Source organism: Equus przewalskii, chromosome 13 (assembly GCF_037783145.1).
Source record: "Equus przewalskii isolate Varuska chromosome 13, EquPr2, whole genome shotgun sequence".
Taxonomy (NCBI): Eukaryota; Metazoa; Chordata; class Mammalia; order Perissodactyla; family Equidae; genus Equus; species Equus przewalskii.
Genome location: NC_091843.1, coordinates 29,008,563 through 29,032,424, shown reverse-complemented (window position 1 = coordinate 29,032,424; position 23,862 = coordinate 29,008,563). Strand labels below are relative to the sequence as shown.

The 23,862-nt window shown below is 36.6% G+C and overlaps 1 protein-coding gene across 1 annotated transcript in view; it reads left to right on the top strand.

The window, feature by feature from the left end:
• The window catches only part of SPINK5 (serine peptidase inhibitor Kazal type 5), a 153,108-nt gene that overhangs the window by 115,380 nt on the left and 13,866 nt on the right, over positions 1 to 23,862 (top strand). The window contains exons 15-29 of the mRNA XM_008528911.2: positions 549 to 630; positions 974 to 1,101; positions 3,434 to 3,482; positions 5,431 to 5,558; positions 7,103 to 7,190; positions 9,604 to 9,731; positions 10,392 to 10,458; positions 12,784 to 12,911; positions 14,435 to 14,531; positions 15,433 to 15,560; positions 18,988 to 19,060; positions 19,959 to 20,086; positions 20,245 to 20,323; positions 22,451 to 22,578; positions 23,367 to 23,439. Of these exons, the coding sequence (XP_008527133.2) occupies positions 549 to 630; positions 974 to 1,101; positions 3,434 to 3,482; positions 5,431 to 5,558; positions 7,103 to 7,190; positions 9,604 to 9,731; positions 10,392 to 10,458; positions 12,784 to 12,911; positions 14,435 to 14,531; positions 15,433 to 15,560; positions 18,988 to 19,060; positions 19,959 to 20,086; positions 20,245 to 20,323; positions 22,451 to 22,578; positions 23,367 to 23,439 (1,504 nt within the window). The remainder of the gene's footprint in view (positions 1 to 548; positions 631 to 973; positions 1,102 to 3,433; positions 3,483 to 5,430; positions 5,559 to 7,102; positions 7,191 to 9,603; positions 9,732 to 10,391; positions 10,459 to 12,783; positions 12,912 to 14,434; positions 14,532 to 15,432; positions 15,561 to 18,987; positions 19,061 to 19,958; positions 20,087 to 20,244; positions 20,324 to 22,450; positions 22,579 to 23,366; positions 23,440 to 23,862) is intronic.

The following is a 23,862-nucleotide window of genomic DNA, read 5'->3' as shown; positions in this document are numbered from 1 at the left end:
TCCAAGCAGTTTTTGTTTTTAAGTATAGAAACAAGACTAGTTCTAAGTTGTCTCCATGAGTGAAAGTGGGCCAATGAGTGAAAGGCTCTAAAGACAGGTTCTGGCTCAATGCCAGGAAGAAGTTTCTAAGAGTTTGAGGACTTCAAGGATGGAAGGACCTACCATGGAGTTTAAGGATGATATAGGTAGACAATTTCATGGTGGATGAAAGCAGAGCTAGACAGCAATCAGAGATACAGTTGTGAGTACAGGGAGTTTAGAAAACTGCCTCTGGATAAGGGTTTAAATCCTTAGTCTGCACTAATTAGCTCTGTATTCTTGGGCAAGTTATGCATACTATCTGTCAGTTTTCTTGTCCATAAATCACGGTTTAAATAGTAGTTTTGCCTCATGCAGTTGTGAAGATTTCATAGTATGAGCGCAAGGTTAGGCTCATAGTGAAAATTTAATATATGTTAACTGTTAATAACTAAATGATATTTGAGATCACTTTCAATCTGGAGATTCTATGATTCTTACTCATCTCCTTTTTGATCGCTCTCTTTTAGCCGAGCAGAAGAAGAAGAAAAGAAAAAAAAGGAAGGTGAATCAAGAAATAAAAGACAATCTGAGAATACAGCTTCCTTTGAGGTGAGGGGACCCTCTCCAGCAAGTCAGAGACGTATGGACCTGGGATCTGTAGATGGCATTCAGGGAACCCATAAGTTTCCTGAAACTGTATGAAACATTTGTACAGTTTGTTTGTGTATGTGTTTATATGTGTGCATGTATACATGTACATATGTGACCATTTCTAGGTTGAGAGTCCATAACTTTTATCATTTAAAAATATTCATGTCTTCAACGTTAAGAATTATTCTAAAATAAGCCACTTGCTGACCTCATTTAAGGAAAAAAGTCTGAACGTTAGTTATTTTTGCATTCTGATCCAACCTGTGTTCAATATCTTGAACTTCCCTCCATCACTTCACAGGAGTTGTGCAGTGAATACCGCAAATCTAGGAAGGATGGACGTCTTCTTTGCACTAGAGAGAACGACCCCATCAAGGGCCCAGATGGAAAAATGCATGGCAATGTCTGTTCCATGTGTGAGGCCTTCTTGTGAGTAGAGTTCAGGGCTTTTGAGGGAATGGGGATAGGGAACTGCTGAGGGAAGTTTTCAAACATTTGTGAATAATGCAATTTTCTCTTCAGTGTAGCATTAAGTTTTGGGTGTCACGTTTAAACTAATTAAAAAAACAAAAAAATCAGAAAACCAAAAAGCAAGTGGAGAACTTTCAGATGATAACTATTGTGATGTAAAGAGATGTAGAATAATTTCTTTCAGGACATTTCTGAAAGAACTCAGAATCTTTTATTCAGAGAAGAGAATATTCTATGATAACCATGCTAATTGCTTTTAGTTTTCTGAAGACTTATCAGCTGAAATAGGAAATGGATGAGCTTACATGTAATTTTGGGAGTTTTTTTTTTGTTTTATTTCACTACCTTTCTTCCTACTCATTCTATGTCACCTCATGGAATAGCGTTAAAATGGATGAGAGCTATAGGGAGACAGATTTGGGCACAAGGTGAGGATGAACTTTGCCATAGTTAGAGTAGGGAAAGGCTGCTTTAGGAATAGAGATTTTGTTGTGTGGGAGTTGGATATTTATATATAGGTAACTGAATTATGACTTCAGAATAGCTGATGTGGTATGTCCCCTCAAACACGAGTCTATGATATACTTCACGTCTTTTGATCTTTGTACCAGGGGTTACTCTAATTGATTTCCTATAAGCCCAGAATCTCTGAAAGGATTCAGTCTTTCATCTTTCAGTCTTCGCTGGTAGGGAGCAATATGACCTAGCAGATTTGTCCCCTAGAGTTTGGGCCGTGGAAGCACTAAAAGTCTGTTAGGTGGAAATCAAGACAATGACCACATAATCATCACAACCCACATTTATTGAATGCATATACTTGGCATATACTTGCTAAGAGCTTTTCTACCTAATCTTATTTAATCTTCACAACAACCATATGAAATATATTCTGTATCATCACAAGTTATAGGTAAAAACGAAATAAGACTCAGAGAAGATGAGAATGATGGAAATATCAGCACAGGAAAAATGAAGAAAATGATAACGTTTATCATTGTAGGGTGTATAAAGGATATGATCATTTAGCACAGCCATTATCATCTTCCGATAGTGACATTTGCTTGTATTTAGGCTTGTTTTAATTTGTTTTTATTCTCCTCTGCATTGATCTTTCAGCAACAAGGGAGTAATTCTGCCACCTAGTGGTCAGCTCTGGGGCTCCCTCTGATAATTTTCCATTATGGAAAGAACATGCTGCTTAAATGTTTTAGTCAACTTAGACTCACAGTAAAGTTTAGATCAGTTTCCATATAAAGAAGGGTGGGAAACCACACAATTTTGGAGCTATTTTAGTTTCTCCCATCAATATAAAAATTCCTTATCAAAAAGAAAGTTTTATTACCTCATATTTTATGGATCTGTTAACAAAGTCTTAATAATTGTTCTCTCCACAGTCATTTCTTGCTCACTTTCATAGCATATGCAAATAGTCTTTTCAACTTTTAAAGAAGTTGTAATTTGATCAGCGAGCAAGTTTCATGTTCATTGGAACATATTATAACATTTTCACAAATTATTTTTTTCTGTCTCTACAATATGATTGAATTATTTGCATTATAGATCCTATTACGCCATAGATCAAGTCCACTAAACTTGATTTGCAACACTGTTAGTTATCTCAAATAGTTAAGAGCTAACCCTCACACTTCATTTCCATCACATGACTATTTTTGGAGGGCTCACTTTCAATCATGATTACAGTATTGATGATATCACTTTTATCAATCGCTTTATTATACACCAGATACTTATTCTAATTTCTTTACGTGTATCAACTCTTGTAGTGCTTGCAACAATACTATAAGAAAACTATTCTTATTTCCTCTCTTGACCCTCCCCTCCGTTTCCCCACTTAAAAATGAAGAAGACACAGAGAGGTTCAGAAACTTTCTATGTTTCCTATGCAACCTGGCTCCAAAGTCTTTCCTCTTAAACACCATGACGTCCTGCCTCCCAGAAGCCAAATATTACCATTTTTTAAAAAGCTGTTGCAGATGCAAAAGAATCAGCAAATAAAAAAGTGCTATTACATGATATTTGATGGAAAGATAAATAGATTTAATCATTAATTAAGAGATTTTCTCTTGCATATCATTCTCTTGAGGTGAGGTGAGGTGAATCATTCTAATTTATTATTCAATAAAAATACAAACTATGATGACTGGATTTTTGGAGTTGCTTGAAAATAGCCAAAGCAATAAATGACCCACTTGTGAATGGTAAGGATCTACTCTACTGTATTAAGATCTGTTTCTTCTTTTTTTCTCTTTTTTTCCCCTGTTCCTTATAGTCAACAAGAAGAAAGAGCAAGAACAAAGGCTAAAAGAGAAACTGCAAAGGTAATTTTCTCAGGAATAGCTGATGTTATGTCCTGACATTTTTTTCTCTACAATAGCATTCTAGATAACTCATTAGCGTAAATGTTTTCCTGTTCAATTTTCATGCCCGACATGAACAAAGAAAATCTTTAACTCGAAAAAAGGTCTTGATTAGAAGTTTCCTGAGTACCAATTGTATTTCATGATAACTCAAATTTTGAGGTTTGTTTCCTAAAAAGTGTAGTGTTGACTTACTTTTAAGGCATAGTCCCCATATTTTGCTTTTCTTAGATTTCTGTTGTCAGACACAGATTATTAATATTCAGTTTTACAATATACTTATTTCAATTTACACAAGTCATACCTGTATTATTCAAATAGAGAGTACAAGAACCCTATCTTTCACATTAGCGCAATTATACAAAACAAAATGCACATATATTATCATATTTGACCTTTGTCACCACTTAGCTATGGAGGCAGTACTAGTTTTCTCACTCCAGATTAATGGTTATTGTATAAAACCTTTGATTTTCTAACTATTTTTAATCTACCGTACATGCTTCTATAATTTTATGGTATTACAAGTAGCAGAGTCTGTCTGTATGTAGATGTTGAATTACTCTAATATAATAGCCATATATACGATTTATCTTTATTTATTCTATTTCCTAACAATAGCTTCCAAAGTATAAGCCTAATAATTATTTTGGGAAAGTTGACACAGTTTAAAAGCTTACTTTTAAACTGAATTTCTCAATAACTACCTTTATTTTAGCTGGAACCATCTTTTTATTGGTGATTTAGAATTGAAAACTTGTTTTGTCCATAATATCTGAACAATTGCCAAGTCCGCTTAGATTTTCCAAATGGTCCTAACACATTCCTCCTTCTCTCCACTCTTGTTGTTTATCCAGGTGTCATACTTGTTCTGTCCTCCATATCTTTATTTCAGATATATTTTTATTTCTTAGTTTGAGCATGTTTTTTTTCTCCATTCTCAGCCTTCCAGAGACAAATCAAAGTTTGGCAACATATATATATTTTGGTACATTATTTTGATGTTATTATTTTCCAGCTTTATTGAGATATAATTGACATATAACATTGTATAAGCTTAAAATGCACAATGTGTTGATTTGGTACACTTACGTATTGCAAAACAATTGCCACCATAATGTTAGCTAACATCTCTAACACCGTCATTACCTCACATAATTACTGTTTCTTTTTTGTGTTGAGAACGTTTAAGATCTACTCACTTAGCAACTTTCAAGTATATAATACAGTATTATTAATTATAATCACCATGCTTACATTAGATCCCTAAAGATTATTTACCTTATACCTGGAAATTTGTACCCTTTGACTAACATCTCCTCATTTCTCCCACCTCCAGCCCCTTGTAACCACCGCTCTACTTTTTGTTTCTATGAGCTTGGCTTTTTAAAATTCCACATATAAGGGATATCATACAGTATTTGTCTTTCTGTTTGACTTATTTCACTTAGCATAATGCCTTCAACGTCTATCTAAGTTGTCACAAATGGCAAGACTCCCGCCTCATGAAGACTCAGATTTTTCTCAGTTCCTCCAGGAAACGTCCCTTGTGGGCCTATTGAATCTCCTCACCTTTGACCTTTGGTAGCTTTTATAGACTGTGATGTACAACACAGCACAAATATATATATTTATACTAGTCTCTACCAATTTTGTCAGCCTTCCTCTGCGCCCAGATTATAAGTTCCCCCAAGGGAATGATGATAAATATTTATAGATCTAATATACTGCCAGGGTGATCCTGAGTCCATGATGGAAACTTTGTAAATACTTATTGATTTACTGGTGCATCTAATCACTTTTCTTTTTTTTCTTACTCTGCGTTACTTATTCCTCACTTTTTCCTCATACTAGACAAAGGTGCAGAAAGGATAGAAAACTGTTCTGAGAAAATATTTTCATTTTCCAGGAACTCTGCAGTGAATTTCGGAACCAAGTGAGGAACGGAATGCTCATATGCACCAGGGAGAATGATCCTGTCCGTGGCCCAGATGGCAAAGTTCATGCAAACAAATGTGCCATGTGTGCAAGTGTGTTGTGAGTATCTACCTTCATCTCTCCCACTGAAACTCTTCATTATTGATCATCCCTGAGTCTCGGTTTCTTCAGAAATGTGTGGAATATGTACCATGGATGTATGCTAGATGATTTTAAAAGTACATGGACAAGACATTAAGTAATATTGAATCACATAGTGACAATGTTATTCTCTATTCAATTATCCTTCTGTCTTCTAGTTAAGTTATGAGAAAAGTCTTAATGTAGTGCTAATATGTTTTTAACACTTGATAATCTTCATTCACAACAGAGAGCAGAAGTTTGACGATCTGGATGGTATGATCTCTTTGATCTCTCTCCCTGGCGCATTATGATTCTGTGACTATATTCAGATATTCGTTAAGGGAAAGCCAGTTAGACAGAGATCTGTGGGGACAGTATGTAAAGACTATTAAAATACCCTGAACAACAAATGGAATAGAGAGGATCATATTTATCCTTTTAGGGACGTAACCATATGCAGGTGAAATAAGTTCTTTGATAAATGGCTTAGAGTAGAGGGTGAAACCCCTAAGACACAGGTCCATGAAATAGGTGCTTATTAAAGTGTTTTCTTGTTAAGCCAGGTCTGGAGCCTTCTAGGCCATTGTTTGCTGAGCAGCATCAGAGCTCCCCTGCATTTGGCAATATAGGAGTCATTGATTATTACCACCTCTGGTTCTCCTCCTTCTTAGACTCCTAATCCCCTGCCAAGCCTCATGCTAAAATAAATGTTGAGATAAATATTTAAATAATATCCATTGAAAGAGGTGTGAAGTTATTGCCCCTTAACTTTCACATGTGTTGGTCCAATCTTAAGCATATGCACACAGTTCCTTAAAGGAAAGATTGGCAAAGTAGGCCAGTAGATTTCACAGTGGCCCGAGATTCAAGATATCCGAATTCTTCTCTCACCTGCTCAATTTGCTAGTGCTATGATAATCACTAGATTAGATATGATAAATGCTAAGATTTTTTCCAGCTTTGATATGATCCACATCAGTAGAAAATGGCAAGAATGCCAGAATCTTAGGCTCATGATTGACCTAAAAAAATTTGCTTGTTCAGTCTTCTTGGACTCGAACCATTATTGTGCTCTAAAACTCAAATTTTAAAATAATATTTCAAATTTATACTTTATAGTAAAACATAGTTTATTTTGATTATGGGCCCATTGTCTGATTTCATATCACTCCTTGCTTCCATCATTGATATGGTATTTATTTAGACCAAAATTTAATTAAGGCAATTATGGCTTTTTTCAGATCATTGACTGAAGTCACTGACCTAAAGAAAAAAGATGACCCAATGATCACATACTGATAAAATGGCATGCTAGTTTTATTTTTTAAAGGTGGATTGTAAACTACTGAATTTACCTGCATTATTGGGCAAAGCAATAGAATCTCTTAGACTGGATAAATTTGTGCTAAAGATTGAGTCTGATCTTTGGTCTGGAAGATCCTCATTTTTTTTTTTTTTAAATACATTACTAAAGAGAATGGGAAATTGTATTTAGCTTGTGTTTTCTGTTTTTATTGCAGCAAACTTGAAGAGGAAGAGAAGAAAAATAATGGCAAGGAAGAAAAGGAGAAAGTTGATGCTGAGAAAGTTAAGAGAGAAGCAGTACAGGTAGTAGTTTCAGATCGTCACAGCCATGTAAACATTTCATTTTCTCTAGGCAAGACTCATGCTGCCTCCTCCTAATTCCAGCATTCTTGGTGACTGTGCAAAAGAGAAAATGTATTTGGATTCTCGTGTATAAGAAGATCCCTTCTTTGTTCAATTCATTCCCACTAAATCTGATCTAGTTGCTTGTGCATTAGAGAGGAGGTCAGTCATGCTTATCGCTACTGATCATGTGAGTTATATTATCCCCCAAAAAGAAGTAGGTACACATTCTTATCTTGTTATCTAAATGCAAACCAATAAAGGCTGATTTCAAATTTTGCTCCATCATTTTTTGGGCAAGGATGTTTAGCTAATAATAACAATAAATTTTTAAAACTAGGTTTCATCACAATTAATTCTCTATGAGCTTTTGGGAAAATTACGTAAGAGCATCTTTGAGCCTGGGTTTACATTCTTTACATCTCACGTGGTAATGATGATGACAATGGTGATGGTGATGGCCTATAATTTTTCAGTTGTTACTGTATGCCACATGGTATAAAACTTTTATGACTGATCTTTTCAGTAACCATTCAAGGTAGGTATTATTGTCTGTATTTTATAGAAAAGGACTTGGAGGCTCAGAAAAGAAGTTAGGGAATATGTTACTAATTTCAGAGCTAGCAATAGGATTACAAGTTCTGGCTTTAAAGCCCATGATGCATTTTAGATTTTGTACCCAACTGCCATTTGTGACGTTCCTGCAGGCTGTGCCTCAGGTCTTCGTTGCTTCTTTCCTTTACCTTTTTCTAATTTGGGAGATCTCATTTCTCACTACTTTCCCTCCCCTCCCCTTTGCTCCCTAGAATCTACTCTCAACTCTGACAAAGTAACTATTTAAAACCATAAGGCTGATTATGCCACCCAGTGGCCTCTTATCTCACTCAGAGTAAGAAGCAAGGTCCTACTAGTGGCTCACAGTGTCATACATAATCTGACTTCTGCCACCTCTCAGACCTCGTTTCCTACTATTCTACCCATCGCTACCTTTATGCCAGCCAGACAGGTCACCTTGTTGCTTCTTGGACATGCCAAGCATTGATTCAAGTCTTCCCATCTTGTGGATTCAATAGGACTGTGGTTAAAAAACTGGACTCTGGACTCAGATTGTCAGGTTTCAAATATGGTCTCCATCTCCTTACCAGTAAGGTCAGACAGTATCATCTTTATGTCTTAGCTTCCTAATTTATAAAATAAGGATATTATTATGTATATTATTTTTATGAAGTCCCAAGGAACTCATCCATGTAGCAACAGCACAGTCCCTCGCATATCTTAAGTCCTCAATATTACACATACAGTGAACTTCACTTTCGACATGGCTTTCCTCATACTCAGTCACGAATGTATCTTCCCTCTATCTGTCAAAATCATGGCCACTTTTCTTAGCTCAGAGTAAGAATTAACTGCTCCCTAGAGATTTCTCCCATTTATACAAGACATTTAACAGCTCTATCATCTACTATGCAAGCAGTTTTCCTTTATTTGTCAATTATATCATTTGTTTTATTCTAACTTATAGATGTTTCTATGTATTTTCTTCAAAGAAACTAAAAACTCGGTATTAGGTTTTCATGGTTGCTTTAATAAATTGGTACAAACTTGGTGGCTTAAAACAACACAAATTTATTATCTTTGGTTCTTAAGGTTAGAAGTATGACATGGATCTCACTGGGCTAAATGAAAGAGTTGGTAGGGCTGCATCCCTTTCTGGAATCTCTAGGGGAGAATCTGTCTCTTCGGTTTTTCTAGCTTCTGGAGGCCATCCATGTTTCTTGGCTCTTGGTCCCTTTCCATCATCTTCAAAGCCAATACCATTGCATCTCTGTCTGTTCCTCTGTAGTCACATCTCCTTCTTACTCTCTCTTCCGTCTCACTCTTCCAGTGTTAAGCACGGACCCTTGTGATAACATTGGGCACATTAGGATAATCCAGGATAATCTTCCCATCTCAAGGTCCTTAACTTAGTCATATTTGGAGAGTCCTTTTGGCCCTGTGAAGTAATATATTCATTCACAGATCCTGGGTATTAAGAATTGGACAAATTCAGGGGGTGGCTGGTATTATTCTGCCAACCACAAATTCCTTTACAAAAAGGATGATAAATTATTCTTTTTTGTATCTCTCACGGTGCCTAGCCCAGAATAATATTTGAATTAAATTGAAGATTTTCTAATGAGATAAATAACAGCAATCTTATATTCCAAATAATGTGTGACCTAGGCCTCTGAAAAGCATCTTGGCTAATATCAACCTTCTGCATCACCTTTTTGATGCATCTATTATGTTTTGTGGCATTATATCATAGGAATAATGTGGAGGAAGCTTTCCAATATTTAGTTGCCTCATTCTTAAATCCTCCCTCATTTGGCAGGAGCTCTGCAGTGAGTATCGTAACTATATGCGGAATGGACGACTTCCCTGCACCAGAGAGAATGACCCCATTGAGGGCTTAGATGGGAAAATTCATGGCAACACCTGCTCCATGTGTCAGGCCTTCTTGTGAGTAGAGCTACAGCAACTTTGCTGCTGAGTGTAAAAGAAGATAGACTGGGGTTGGGTAAGAGAGATGATATTGAAGATTTTCTCTAGGAGGTAGATAATGAAGGCTATCTTTGCATTGAGTTTGGGGATATACTGTTATAAAGCCATATGCTTAGCATATTTCTTTCTGGTGTTCTTAATGTTCTGAAAGGTACTTGAATTGCCATCAAGGGAGAACCATGTGCTAAGAAGGGCAAATTCCCCCAGAGTTAATGGCAGACAATGATTGGAATTTCTGTTCTCTGCGTATATACTAGCAAGAATAATCCAAAGATGTAATCACTTGGTGCTAACAGATTGAAAGTTTGCTAACATCTAGTCAATATTTTTAAGTATTCTGGTTGCTTTCAGGGGAATGGGACAGTATCTTTATTTTCCAAAAGAAATACAGTAGTGAAAATTTATTTATTGGTTTGCTATTGCATGTGTGTTTTATTCTTTAAGCAACATTAAAAACAAGAAGAATAATAAGGAGGGGTATGCGTTTATCATCCTACTCCCAAGCTAAGTTGGTAGAGGCATAGAAGTAAGGGAATATTTCTGTCCAGAGAGATTTCCCCTTTAGGCTAATATGTGTTGGGTGCTAGAAATGATTCTGTCCCCCTCCTTCCCTTACAGCCAGCAAGAAGCAAAAGAAAAAGAAGAAGCCAAATCCAGAGCAAAAGCTAAGAGAGAAGCTGAAAAGGTATTTGTCCTGGAAGGTTTATACCACAATGAAAGCGTGAGGTTTTGCAGTTTTTCTTTAAAAATAAATCATGGAATTACTGAAGGCCTAGGTGTGAGAACTCAAGGTTTATTTACTCCAGGAGTTGACAAAATTTTCCCAAAGGGCCAGATAGTAGATATTTTAGGTTGTGGCCATTCAGTCTCTGTCACAACTACTTGACTCTACTGCTGTAGCTATAAAGCAGCCACGGACAGTGTGTAAACAAGTGGGCGTGGCTGTGTGCCAATAAAACCTTATTTACAAAGGAAGATGGTGGGCCAGATTTGCCCCCGGGCCATAGTTTGCAAACCCCTGATTTACTCCATTTCCTTATTTTTAAATGAAGATTTAAAATCCAGAGAGAAAGCAGAACTTGCTTACAAAGGTAGTGGGAATACTGGTATCAGGATCCATATCTTAATCTTTCAAAATTCTCGCAGTTGAAAGTGGAAACAATAGAATTTAAACACAGAATTCCTGACACCAAATCTAGCATTATTCCTAACAAATTATGTAGTTTTGGATGACCACATTTGGTCAAACCAGGTGTGTTCCTTGCTTTACCTTTAATTATTTCTGGTGCCAGCATTTTGGGGAAAAAATAGAAAAGCAACTTTCCCAAATAAATTTTTTCTCGGTTTCAAAAAGACTGATTTTCAAGTTTTGTGGTCATTTCTTTGCCCCTATCAAACACTATTGGTATGAAAAATAACCTCCAAAGAAAAGTATCACACTTGGATTCTGTACTGTTTACACTTGTGTTTCCCACAATTGTAAGTCTGAATTTAAAAACAATATGAGTAGCTCTTATGTTTCACTTTTCAACATTTGCAAGAGGAAATTCTTCAGTATGAGACAATTTGTGATTTCACCTTAGTTACCACAAACAACCTTTCCTCTCATATCATATTTCTTTTTCTAAATATGACCAGTTAAGGAATGTGGCAGTGAACTCTGAAGCAGAGCTGGGAAAAAAACTCATTCTTGTCCTCACTGAGTTTCGACTTGAACTAAAAGATACAGACAAAATCACAAATTCATTCCTAATTGCCACCAGTAATTAACTCTCTGATCTTGAGTGATTTGCTTATTCCCTCTCAATTCCTCATGTAACTCTGGAGCTAGCATTTGCTTAGTTTTTCCTAGATGTTAGTTATTATAGATTTACATACATATATTATCTCATGTTATTCTCACAACAATCCAGGACATATATTGAATATTCAATGCGTATTGGCCACTATTATTTTAACCAGGTGAACTAGATGCTATTATTATTTCCATTTAATACATGAGGGAACTGAGGCACAAAGGGACAACACCTCTGACCCAAAGTCTCTTGGTGGCAGATTGAAACTCTAACTAACAATATCATATAGCTGTCAATGTGCCACTTCTTGTCCAGCCATACCTGGAATATTATGTTGAATTCTTCAGGAAGGGGAAAGAATTCAGAATGAGAAATGGTGGAAATGATTGAAACAGAGAGACTGTGGTATCTGGGGATGTTTAGCTCTTGGAAGAGAATGTAGGGAGGTATGGGAGAAGGACAAGAAAGTTTTCTCCAAATATCTGAAGGACTGTCATGGGGAAGAAGAAAAATGGCCTCAATTTCTCTGAAGGAAGTCAAATACTTTGACTTTGCTTATGTCTGAAGGAATATACTCATCCTATTTGCAATGACATTTTAGAAAAATAAAACCCTAAGAGCAGGAATCCTATAGGATTTATTAGAGTCATTTTCCAAGATCCCCCAACGGTAGCACTATGGCTAATTTGTGGGAACTATCTAATTAGAATGAACTCTCTGGAGGGTAATGGCCTCCTTATTCCTGCAGGTGTTCCAATGCACATTAGACAGCTTCTTGACAGGCATGACCTAAAGGGGACTGAGATAGAGTATGGATGGTTGGACCAGATGAACTTTGAAGTTCTATCCAAACTTGAAATTTTTGATTCTACGACATATACAGAGTTTTTTTTAATTGTATTATAATATAATAAGGATGGATAATAAAATGCTGAGTAAGGACTGTGACCAGTCCTCAGCGAACTCACTTTGTTAAGAGATTCTTGCTTGTGTGATTGTAGGTTCAGTCTGGATTTCGAGACGAACTCTCAAAGAAAAAGAAACAGAGAGCTTTTTTTAAGTCTTGCATTCTTAGTAGTAATTGAATGAAATAATTGCCAGGAAAAAAATTCCTTGGGTCCTTTTCTCTTTTTTCCAGGAAGTTCTTAGTAGGAACCCAACAAAGCTAACTTCAAAGAAAATACTCAAGCTCTTGCCTTTTCTCCTCCCTTTAGGATGCATGCAGTGAATTTCGGAGCCTTTTGCAAAATGGAAATCTCTTCTGCACACGAGAAAATGATCCCGTGCGTGGCCCAGATGGCAAGACCCATGGCAACAAGTGTGCCATGTGTAAAGCAGTCTTGTGAGTGCACAAATGCAGCCCCTGGGTAGGCAGAGTTGGGGAGGCAAAGAGCTGGGAAGATAATATATTGTGTTTGTCCTTTCCTTATACATAAAAGCAACAAATGATTATCTGTAAAGCATTTTTAAGTGAAGCTTCCTTTAAAAAGGCTAAGATTCACTATTCCAGAAATAGATAATATATGACTAAGTTATTACATTCTTCATTAGTTGTAGGGTGGAGCCTACCAATAGATCACAACATCTTCCTTGATAAATTTATAAGTCCTTTGCTGTCAGGTGGATCCCGTCTCTGGATTATCTTGTAAATCCCATTGGGAAAAAACACAGAGATTTTACTATCAATCTGATTCCTCTATCTACAGTTTGGAAAATATCACATCTTCAGGAAATGAACAATAACTCTGTACACGAAGTTTGGAAGTAAACCTAAAATATTTAAGTCATTCCATGGACATTTGCTGAACATCTACAATGTATAACGTGCATAATGATTATACAAATATGACACAGTCTTTCTAGAAATCACAGTTTACTAAGGATTAGACATGGGCATAACTTAATATAACACAAAGGAGGAATTGCTAAATGAAAACTGATATATACAGTGGGTTATGGTACTTCAGGGAAGGGAGAGTTAGTAAAAAGTTCTAAGGAGAGATAGAACTGGCCCTTATAATTTGGATAAGATATGTACAGTACAGGAAGGAATGAGAGGAAAAGAGAGGAATAGTATAAGTAAAGGTCTAAAATTAAGAAAACTGTAGCATGTACATTAAAGAGCAAGTCATTTTGTTTAGTTGGAACTTAACTTTACCATCTTTGAATGCCAGACCAAGGATTTTGAAGTCAATTCTATATATAGTTGGAAGTTGCTAAAATGTTTCAAGTAGGATAGAAAGTGGCATAAATATGGTTCCTTTAGGAAGATTCATAGGAGGGAAAGGACTAAAATTCAGAATGCTATCGGTGATGATAGGGGATTGCAGTAACCCAGGGAGAGGTAACCAGAGCAAGAGAAATAAGATAGAAGGCGAGTAGATCAACATAGGAGCCATTGTGAAGATGAAATCAATGTTGTATAGCAACAGGTATGTGAGCTAAAGGAGAGGGAACAGTTAGATATGGTTCCAATGCTTTGTCCCTAGTGAAAAAATAGAGAATCTAGGAGGAAGGGCATTTTTGGCAGAGAAGATAATTATTTTGGGACCTCTTGCATAGGAGATATTTGAGAGAAATCTCATCAGAGATTCACAGTGAGCATTTATAAAATGCTCATTAATTGCTCATCTAGTCTTGCTTGTGTTTATGTAAATGTTGGTTTTCTTCTACTGCATTGAGAACTCTTCCAGGCAAAATTCATCTTTTTATTTTCAGAGAAGAGGGCCTGCAACATAGTAGATGTTCAATAAATGCCGGTGAATTATATACAAATAGAATTTGGTGATATGATGAGAAACTCATAGAAATGCATTCCCTTCTCTGGAATCTATTATTTCCTACCTCCCACTTTCTAATTTCCAGTCAGAAAGAAAATGAAGAAAGAAAGAGAAAAGAAGAGGAAAATCAGAGGAGTGCCGGAGGGAATGGTTCCAGTGGTGGTGGAGGAGGGAAAGCTCAGGTGAGAGCAACCTCTAGTTTCCAGAACCAGTGGGCTCAACTCTGACAATGGGACCACAGCACAGCCTATAGTAAAAGGCGAATGTATGTACTGATGAGTTTGAAAGCGTCTTTTGAAGAACAGGGGATTTCCCCCTTAAGACTGTAGTGTAATATCTCAGCAATTTTTATTCTCTCCAGGGCTCATTTTAACTTCTTTAAACCTGGAAATAATTAACGTGATGACCTTATCCCAGTCTCCTGACTCTTCTTTCTGTAATCTAGCTCTCCTGCCAATAATCAATCACAGAAGAGTAAATGGTGTAAATTTAGAGATGTTTCACATCAGCATCACATGCTCTTCATTTTTATTATTCCCTCTTTCCCTGAATGGGGCCACCTTTTTGAGGTATATTTTCTGTTGATACAAGGCAGCATAAAATGGTGAAAGAGCATAGGTTTTGGAGTCAGATAGTTTGGGGTACAATCCTGCCCCTGAAACATGGGACTTGTGAAGCACTGAATAAGTTACTTCATCTCACTGAACTCTATGTCCCTTATTTAACAATACTAGGACACTAGTTTTCAAGTTTACATATAAAACTTCATATATGAAGACAAGCAGCAGGATGGATTAGTCCTGTAGGTATAGTTTGCTGACCCTTGATCTATGCTGCTAAATACCAACTAGCTTTGTAATTTCACTATATAGAACCTTAAAAGCAACATTATTAGCCATGACAACTGATGTCTTAGAATATGGATGATTCCAGACCCTCGTCCTCTGTGGATAGCAATCCTAGATGTTATATTCCTTATAACAGGAGGTAGACAAGAACTTTTCTTACTCCAATTGTTTAACAAACAATAACAATACAACTGACCGAGTAATCCAGGAGACCTGCTCTCTTCGCTTTTTTCAGGACCAATGTGCTGAGTTTCGAGAACTAATGAAAAGTGGAAATCTCAGCTGTACTCGGGAGAATGATCCCGTACGTGATGCCGATGGCAAATCATACAACAATAAGTGTACCATGTGTAAAGAGATGCTGTAAGTAATTCTCTCAACAGGCATATCTAAATGATGGCCACATAGTCCTCCTGAATTAATGCTATTGTTCAATGCTCCTTCCGTGAAAATTTTTCTTTATGTTAATTCCAAAATACTCTCTCTTTTTCTTGCGTCCCTTAAGGAACAATGAGCCCTAGCAAGTGGCTGATTCCTACTCTATTTTCTATCATAATTCTGTGATCTGTAAGTGACATCATGATACACACTTGCTCTTTGGAACACATCATGCCTTAATCCTAAGGAGACTTTGCAATAGTCATTTGGAATAGTTGACCAAGTATAGCTTAAGAGGACTGTTTCTTATCATGTATATGGCACACATTTATCGCATAATCCAGGATTGTTCCTTCTATTTATTTTCCCTTGGAGAAAAGTACTGAATTGGAGCGCTTTATGATCCAGATCAGCCACTCTTGATTTGTGTTACTGGGGCAAGTAACATACTACCATTAGTCCCTCTGTATATTGAGGTAGTTTTCTAGGTGACCTTGATGGGTACTTGTAGTTTTAAAACTTGATGCCTATATCACAATGCTCTTAATTATGGCATTTAATTGATGTTCATTTAATAAGTATTTAATGGTTCTCCACACACATTCTTCACTTTTCTCCTTGAAAAAAAAAGTTACAATCTTGTAGTTGTGTAGGCCACGTGAGAAAATCTTACTAATCCAAATGCTGCATTTTACAAATAAAGAAAAACTTAAGTTAGTTTATTCAAGGTCTCATGGGGAGTGAGCCTCAGAGCCAAAACTAGAATCCAGTTCTTCTGAATATCAGACTAGTATTTCTCCCACATTATTAAAATTCTTTAATAGAAGAGAGTGGCGGAGTGGAGCAGTGCTAGGGTTTTAGCATCAGATGGCTGTTTCAGCTCCGTGTTCTCGGTCAGTTTATTCTACGTGCCTAGGCTTCAATCTGCTCATATTTGTAATGGGGGTGAGGGCAACAAAAATCCTAGTAGTCATGTAGTGTTTCTTTTTAAAGTTAAATGAAAAGAATCATGTAAATCTCTTAGTACAATGCCCAGGACAAAGAAGGCAAACAATAAATGTGAACTGTCACTATTAGCACTGTCATTAGTGTTTAGTAAATAATAGGTATCATCATTAATGGTAATAAATAATGACTAATGTTACGATGCCTTACACTGTACCAGGTTGTCTATGTACAAGTCATACTTCGCAGATATGACAAACATAATTGAGACAGCTCTTCACTTACGACTTTGTTGCTTTATGCCTCACATATTAATAGTAGATAATTTTGTGACAGAACAAATGATGATTCTTAGATGCAGAAAATTATTAAGATAAAGCTGTGCTGGGGCCGGCCCTGTGGCTGAGTGGTTAAGTTCGTGAACTCTGCTTCGGCCACCCAGGGTTTCACCAGTTCGGATCCTGGGTATGCACATGGCACTGCTCATCAGGCCATGCTGAGGTGGCGTCCCACACAGCACAACCAGAAGGACCCACAACTAGAATACACAACTATGTACTGGGGGGCTTTGGGGAGAAAGAAGAAGAAGAAGAAGAAGGAGAAGGGGAGGGGGAGGGGGAGGGGGAGTGGGAGGAGGAGGGGGAGGGGAGGAGGAGGAGGAAGGGGAGGAGGAGGGGGAGGGGAGGAGGAGGGGGAGGGGAGGAGGAGGGGAAAGGAGGGGGGAGGAGGAGGGGGAGGGGAGGGGGAGGGGAGGGGGAGGAGGAGGGGGAGGGGGAAGAAGAAGAAGAAAAGATTGGTGACAGATGTTAGCCCAGGTGCCAATCTTTAAAAGAAATAAATAAATTTTAAAAAGAGATAAAACTCTGCTGACATAATCAGTGTCATCTATGTTATAACATAGTTACCTGGAGTATTTAACAAAACACATACAAATGGGAGTATTTTTGTGGTCTTTGGAAACCATTCATCTGACAATAAATGGTTTTTGACTGCCTACCATGTAACACACAGTCTTCATGAACAAGTACTCTTCAAGTGAACAAGACAAAATTCCTGCCATTATGGAACTGTAATGTAACATAAGGAAGACAGATTGTAAACAGATAAGCAAAGAACTGCTTAACACAAGGCCAGGTGGTAAAAAGAAAAACAAAGCAGAGCAAGGCAACAGAAAGGGATTGGAGTTGCTACTTTATTTATGGTGTTCAGCGAAGGCCTGGTATGTGAGGGAGACTGAAGAGTAAGTGAAGTGGATCATTTGGCTATCTGGAGGAGGAAAGTTTCAGGCAGAGCAAGACCCAGTGCAAAGGTGTGAAGATACGTATGAAATTAACAAGCTTAAGAAATAGAAAGGAGGTTACTGTTTCTCAAGATTATGGCATGGAAAATTGCAGGAAATGAATTTGTGAAGATCATAGAAGGCTTTTTAGGCCAAGAAAAGAGGAGTGGATTTTATTGTATGTGTGATCAGAGGCCACTGGAAGTTTTTGAGCAGAGCCAGGACTATAACCAGAATTCTACCAAACTGAATCATTATAAGTACTGTCTTTATCCAATAGTTTACTTGGTTAAAATGTCATGACTTTATACTTGTTTGAATCTTCAGGATATATTTTGTTATACATCATATACGTATCATATCACACATATATATGTCATGTTACATACATGTTTGTTTTATATGCAAAATCGAATGAAACTTTGAAAGAGAAATAGATGTACCAGAGTTTTACAGTATTTGGATCTTGGGAAAACCTGGCTTTCTTGTTAAAAATCAGGTTACTGAGTCCCAATCCAGATCTTGTCAATAAGAATATTTTGATGGTCAGTGAATCTGAATTTTTAAAAATCTCACAGGTGTTTCTTAACGCATATGAAAGCTTAGGGACCTCTGGCATAAATATTTTATCAGAAAGGTAAGAGGTTTTAAAATAAACCCATGATCTTAAGGTACTTTCTAGAGTGCTTGTCTTCTTCCTATCTTGACCTCCACACTTTAAGAAATAATATTATAATGGGCTGACCTACAAATCAAGGAACTAGAATGGTGAGTTGATCTGGAATGAAAAATGACAGTTTATGATGAAAAGGTGAAAGAATTGAGGAAGCTGGACTTGGAGAGCTGAAACTTGCCTTTAAATATCTGAAGGATTAATATTGGGAATAAGTAACGGATTTACCAGGCTTGTTCTATATTGTCCTGAGAATGGGAAATAAGACTAAAGGATGGAAGTTATAGGGAGATAAATTTGGACACAAATAAAGGAGACTGAAATTACTTGAGTTGATCTCCCTAGAATATCTGCCTTGCGATGAAGGAGTTTCTTGATAACCAATCTAACTGTCCATCTCAGGGATATGCAGAGAGATTCTTTATGAAGGAAGTAGTTTAGGATACGTAAGCTCTAAGGCATCTTCCAAACCCGAGTATGTTAACAAGATGACTATTGGCTCTTTTCTATCCCAGGCAAAGAGAAGCAGAGGAAAAAAATAAGCATTCCGGTGTCAGATCAAATGGGACTGACTCAGCATCCAAAAAAGTGAGTCATTAACTAGGTTTTGGCAAGAATGGGCTTTCTGTAAGTCAACACTTGCCTATCAAAAATATGGCAAGAGGATGTCAATGTTGCCAAGCAAGATCCTACCCTTCGAAAGTCAGAAGCCGTCATTAGCTAGATTACCAGTGGTAACTTGTCCAGTGTAGAAAATTAATCCCACCTGGAAATCTTTCAGTCTAACACTTTACAAAGCACTTTTACGAATAATAGTTTATTTAATTCTCTCAACAGCCTGGTCAAAAATGTTTTCTTAAACTTCTTTTATGGATGGGCAAAATGAGGTTCAGCTGCTGTAACAAATTGATACTGACAGTGGCTTAAAATAAATCAAATTTATTATCATACATTTCTGGAGTTTGGAAGTCCTAAACGGGTCTCACTGTGTTAAAACCAAGATGTCAGTAAGGCTGCCCTCCTCCCTGTGGGAACTCTAGGGGAGGACCTGTTTCTTTGCCTTTTCTAACTTCCAGAAGCTGCCAGTATTCCTTGGCTTGTGGCCATCTTTAAATTCAGCAATGGCCATCGGAATCTTTTTCATGCTGCATCATTCTGACATTGACTCTCCAGCCTCCCTCTTGCACTCATAAGAAGCTTTGTGATTACACTAGGCCCTCCTAGATAATCCAGAATAATCTCTCCATTTTAAAGTCAGCTGATTAGCAAACTGATTAAGCAACCTTAATTCCTCCTCGCCGTGTAAGGCACCATATTTATAGGATCCAGGAATTAGGACATGGATGTCTTCATCGGACGTTATAGTGTCTCCCACAGCAAGGTTAAGTGGCTGCCTGATTCTTGAGTTGAAATCTTCAGATTTTCAAGCCCAATTAAATACTATGTGAAAACAGCATTTCTAATATAATCTTTCCATTTTTTTCAGGATGAATGTGATGAGTTTAGAAGCCAAATGAAAAATGGACAACTTATCTGCACACGAGAAAGTGATCCTGTCCGGGGTCCAGAAGGCAAGATGCATGGCAATAAGTGTGCTATGTGTAAGGAAAAACTGTAAGTATTTTTCAAAAATGGGTCTTTAATATTGAGGCTCAACATATAATAATCATTTCTCATCAGTTTGAGAAAATGATGGTTTTTTTAAAAGCAGATCTAGTACTTAATGAGGTGTTTAATTTGGTTGAAATGTTTATTTCCATTTTTTCTTTCAGGGAAAGGGAAGCAGCTGAAAGAAAAAAGAAAGAGGATGAAAACAGAAGAAACACAGAAGAAAGGAGCAATGAAAAACAGGTCATATATGTCAGACATGCTGACACTTAAATCTGCATAGTTGGTTGTATGGTCAATTCATTCAGCAAATATTTATGGAATGCCTACACTGTCTCAATCATTGTGGATATAATGGTAAACAAGCAAGCCATGGTCAGATCTTGCAAAGAAATAGCATGCTATCCAATGCCTGCAGAGCAACTCTGATGCAATTATCACACATTAGTAGGACCAGTGACAATTGTCAACTTATTCTTATTATCAAGTGAATTTCTTTTCTGAAGTTTTAAGACAAATAAATAAACAAGCAAAGAGTCACCAAAATTACAAACAAGAAAGCAAGTATCAAAAATGTGGAGCTCCAGCTGATAAATTCTTGAGTTGACATTCCAGTGCCATCTTGTGTTCAATTTGGGGCTTTAAGAATAATGTTCAATACTTTACAACAGCAAAATGTAGAATATGACACAGCACAATGTCTTCTAATCCATCTATGGACTTCAAGTAGAAAAGTGAAATAATGACATTTCCCCACGAAGGTTTTCTCCTTAGGGGGGAAATTTTTCATTAGATCTATACTGATTAAACAAAATGAAACATTAGTAGTAATTATCATGTTTTAAAAATATTGTGGGAATCTCTGTTTTGGTAGACGGCATTTTGGCAGATGAATGGCTATGAGAAAAGTGTTTATTGCAGAACTTCAAATGATCTCTACTGGCCATTTATTCTATTTATAATTGTGGTCAATTTATTTTTATTTTTTAAATATCTATTTTATGAATTTCAAACAAAAAATACTCTATCTATATGTATATACAGAAATCCAGATATTTTGTGTATGTGTGGCAAAAGAGAGTTATGGTCTTATCTACATATGCAAAGTAAAATAAGCTTTCCAAAGCACACGCATCATCATATTTAAATCTCCCCAAAATCTATGCAGAAGGTAATATTGTTCCAATTTTACAGTTGAGAGAAACCCAGAGAAGTTAACTACACACATAATAAACAAAAGGGCCAGAGATTGCATCCATAAAGCAAAAGTTGCAATACAGGCAGATGGATGCAATCATACACATATACGTATGTGGTATTTGGGGCATCTGGAAAAAGAAATAATTCTAGTAACTTCTAAAAATGATGGCTCTGAGACATTTAATATATTGATCAGGTATTCAATTCCATAGAATTTTTTAAATTCTGCAGATGAAAGTAGGTCTGGAGTTGCTCACGGGTATCAGAGTTCAAATAAAGGAAGATAACTACAATCTGTTTACTAGCAGTATTTTTCAAGGTAATCTTCCTATATCTCTACTTTGGCTCTTTCAGCTTAAAGGAAGTTTAAGACAAACTTCTACAGATGTCCAAAAATTTTAATAGAGGCCAGATTCTGGGGACTCATTTCCATTGGCTTCTTTTAAGTTTCTTATTTTTCAGTGAACAAAAAGTCCCCTCCATCTTCTTACAAATGTAGAGGAGTTTTATTCCCTGCCAGGTAAAAGCAAAGAAGACAAGGAATATAGCCCGATTGTTAGCAGGTTTCTGATCACAATTCCAACGTCGATTTTAATGACTTAATCTCTCTGAGCCTTATTTTTCTCATCTGCAAGATGGGGATAATGAGTGTTTATCTTACAGCTTTTTTATGACAACCAAAGGAAGTCCATTAGAGAACACGACAAAGTGCCTGGCATATAATACAGATGTGATAGAAAATCTTTTAAAAATTTTGTTCTTGAGGGACAAAGCTAAAGTCTACATCTTTATATGCCTTGCAAAAGAGCATCTTTCAGTTCATTTCTGGGCTTCTATGTGTGGAGTAATGAGTAGAGTTACAGCGAGATAGATTTGGGGCTCACCCTAGTGAAAATTGTATGAAAATTGCATGGCCTGCCTTAGGTGGGAGTGAAATGTCATGGGGGCAAGACAGTTATTTGAGGGGGATGCTATGGAGAAGATTCAAACTCCTTAAGAAGATATTGAATAAAGTGACTTTAAAACACATTGCCTCTTTAAATTTCATTTTCTCTGGGATTTTATTTTACCGTTCAATTGTTAGGAGTTTATATCTAACCAACCAATTGTGTTTTCCCTTTTAAAGATCAGACAATCGCATTAACATCTTTCTTTTGCTCCTATTGGTAGGATCAGTGTCACGAATTCCGGAACATGGTGAGAGAAGGAAAGCTTATCTGCACCAGAGAAAATAACCCTGTTCGAGGTCCAGATGGCAAGATGCACGTCAACAAGTGTGCCATGTGTCAGAGCATCTTGTACGTGAAGAGGTTTACTGATCAGTTTGATATGGTGTGCCTGTTTGCCAGAAAATAGTTCCCCTTAATTTAAAACCTAAGGCATTGGCATCACATTAAAAATATAACAATAGCTCCTCGCTTTAGAAGAAGATAGTGTTTCTGAAGCACTTTCACAAGAAATTTTTATTTTGATGATGAGAAGCATAATCATACCTGGAGCACATGAGATAGGGAGCCAGCTATTGTATAGGACCCAAATCACGGACTTTCAAAGAGGAAGCTTATCAGCTAAGTGACACAACAGGCCAGTTCACTTTGCAGAAACTCAATTTCTCGTATATATAAAGGGAAGAATAACAACACAATATAGTTTTCATAGGGATTCAAGGAGATAATATTTTAAAAGATGTTTATAAACTTTAAAGCGCTCTACATTAAGGAGAATCAATAATGGAGAGTTTAGTTGTAATTTAAGAAGAAAAGTAAAAAGGAGAAATGAAGCAACTCTTTATATGAGAGCCATAAATGTGTTCAATTAAGGAAAAGAAAGTAATTGCCTTTTAGGATCATATCATTCTGGATGAGAAGCTATTAACTGAATTTATGAAAGTTTATAGCATTGCCACAAATATGCTATGCAAATTCCAACAATCAGAGCTCATTCGTAAAAAAACAAAAGTTTAAATATTTTTAGATATGAGAAAATAGTGTTATATTTGCTTATGTTCAGAATTGAAGAAATACTTGGTTAAAAAAAAATCAATAATAACCCTGGAAAAACTACCTTATCCTTTTTTATTCTGCAGTGAGCGAGAAGCTAGTGAAAGAAAAAAGAACGATGAAGAAAAATCAAATGCCAAGCCCTCAAAAGATGCAAAGGTTATTTCTTAAAAGATATCAAGATAACGATTTCACTTTTCATCCTCAGAATGTTGCATTCTCTTTCATAATAATAAAGATGCTAATCTTTTGCTTCAAAGAAAATCGATTTTGTCAATATTGTCACTTTGGGTTATAACAAGATTGTTTTCTGGCTCTGAAGTTTAATGTTTTTCTCAGTTTTGTAGAGAATTCTCCTACAGTGTGTGTCAATTATTGCCTTAGTCTCTCCTCTTTGGGAGAAATGTGAATTGAAAACTAGAGGCTAAAATTCCTTACCACCTCTACTGCATGCTTATCTCTGATGCTTTGAACGTGAAATGAGGCTTTAGGTAGCTTGTTGACAATGATTTTAACAGTTCAGATAATATACACTACTCTTAAAGCCTCCTCTTTAGCTTCTGTCCTTGATGTATTTTTTCT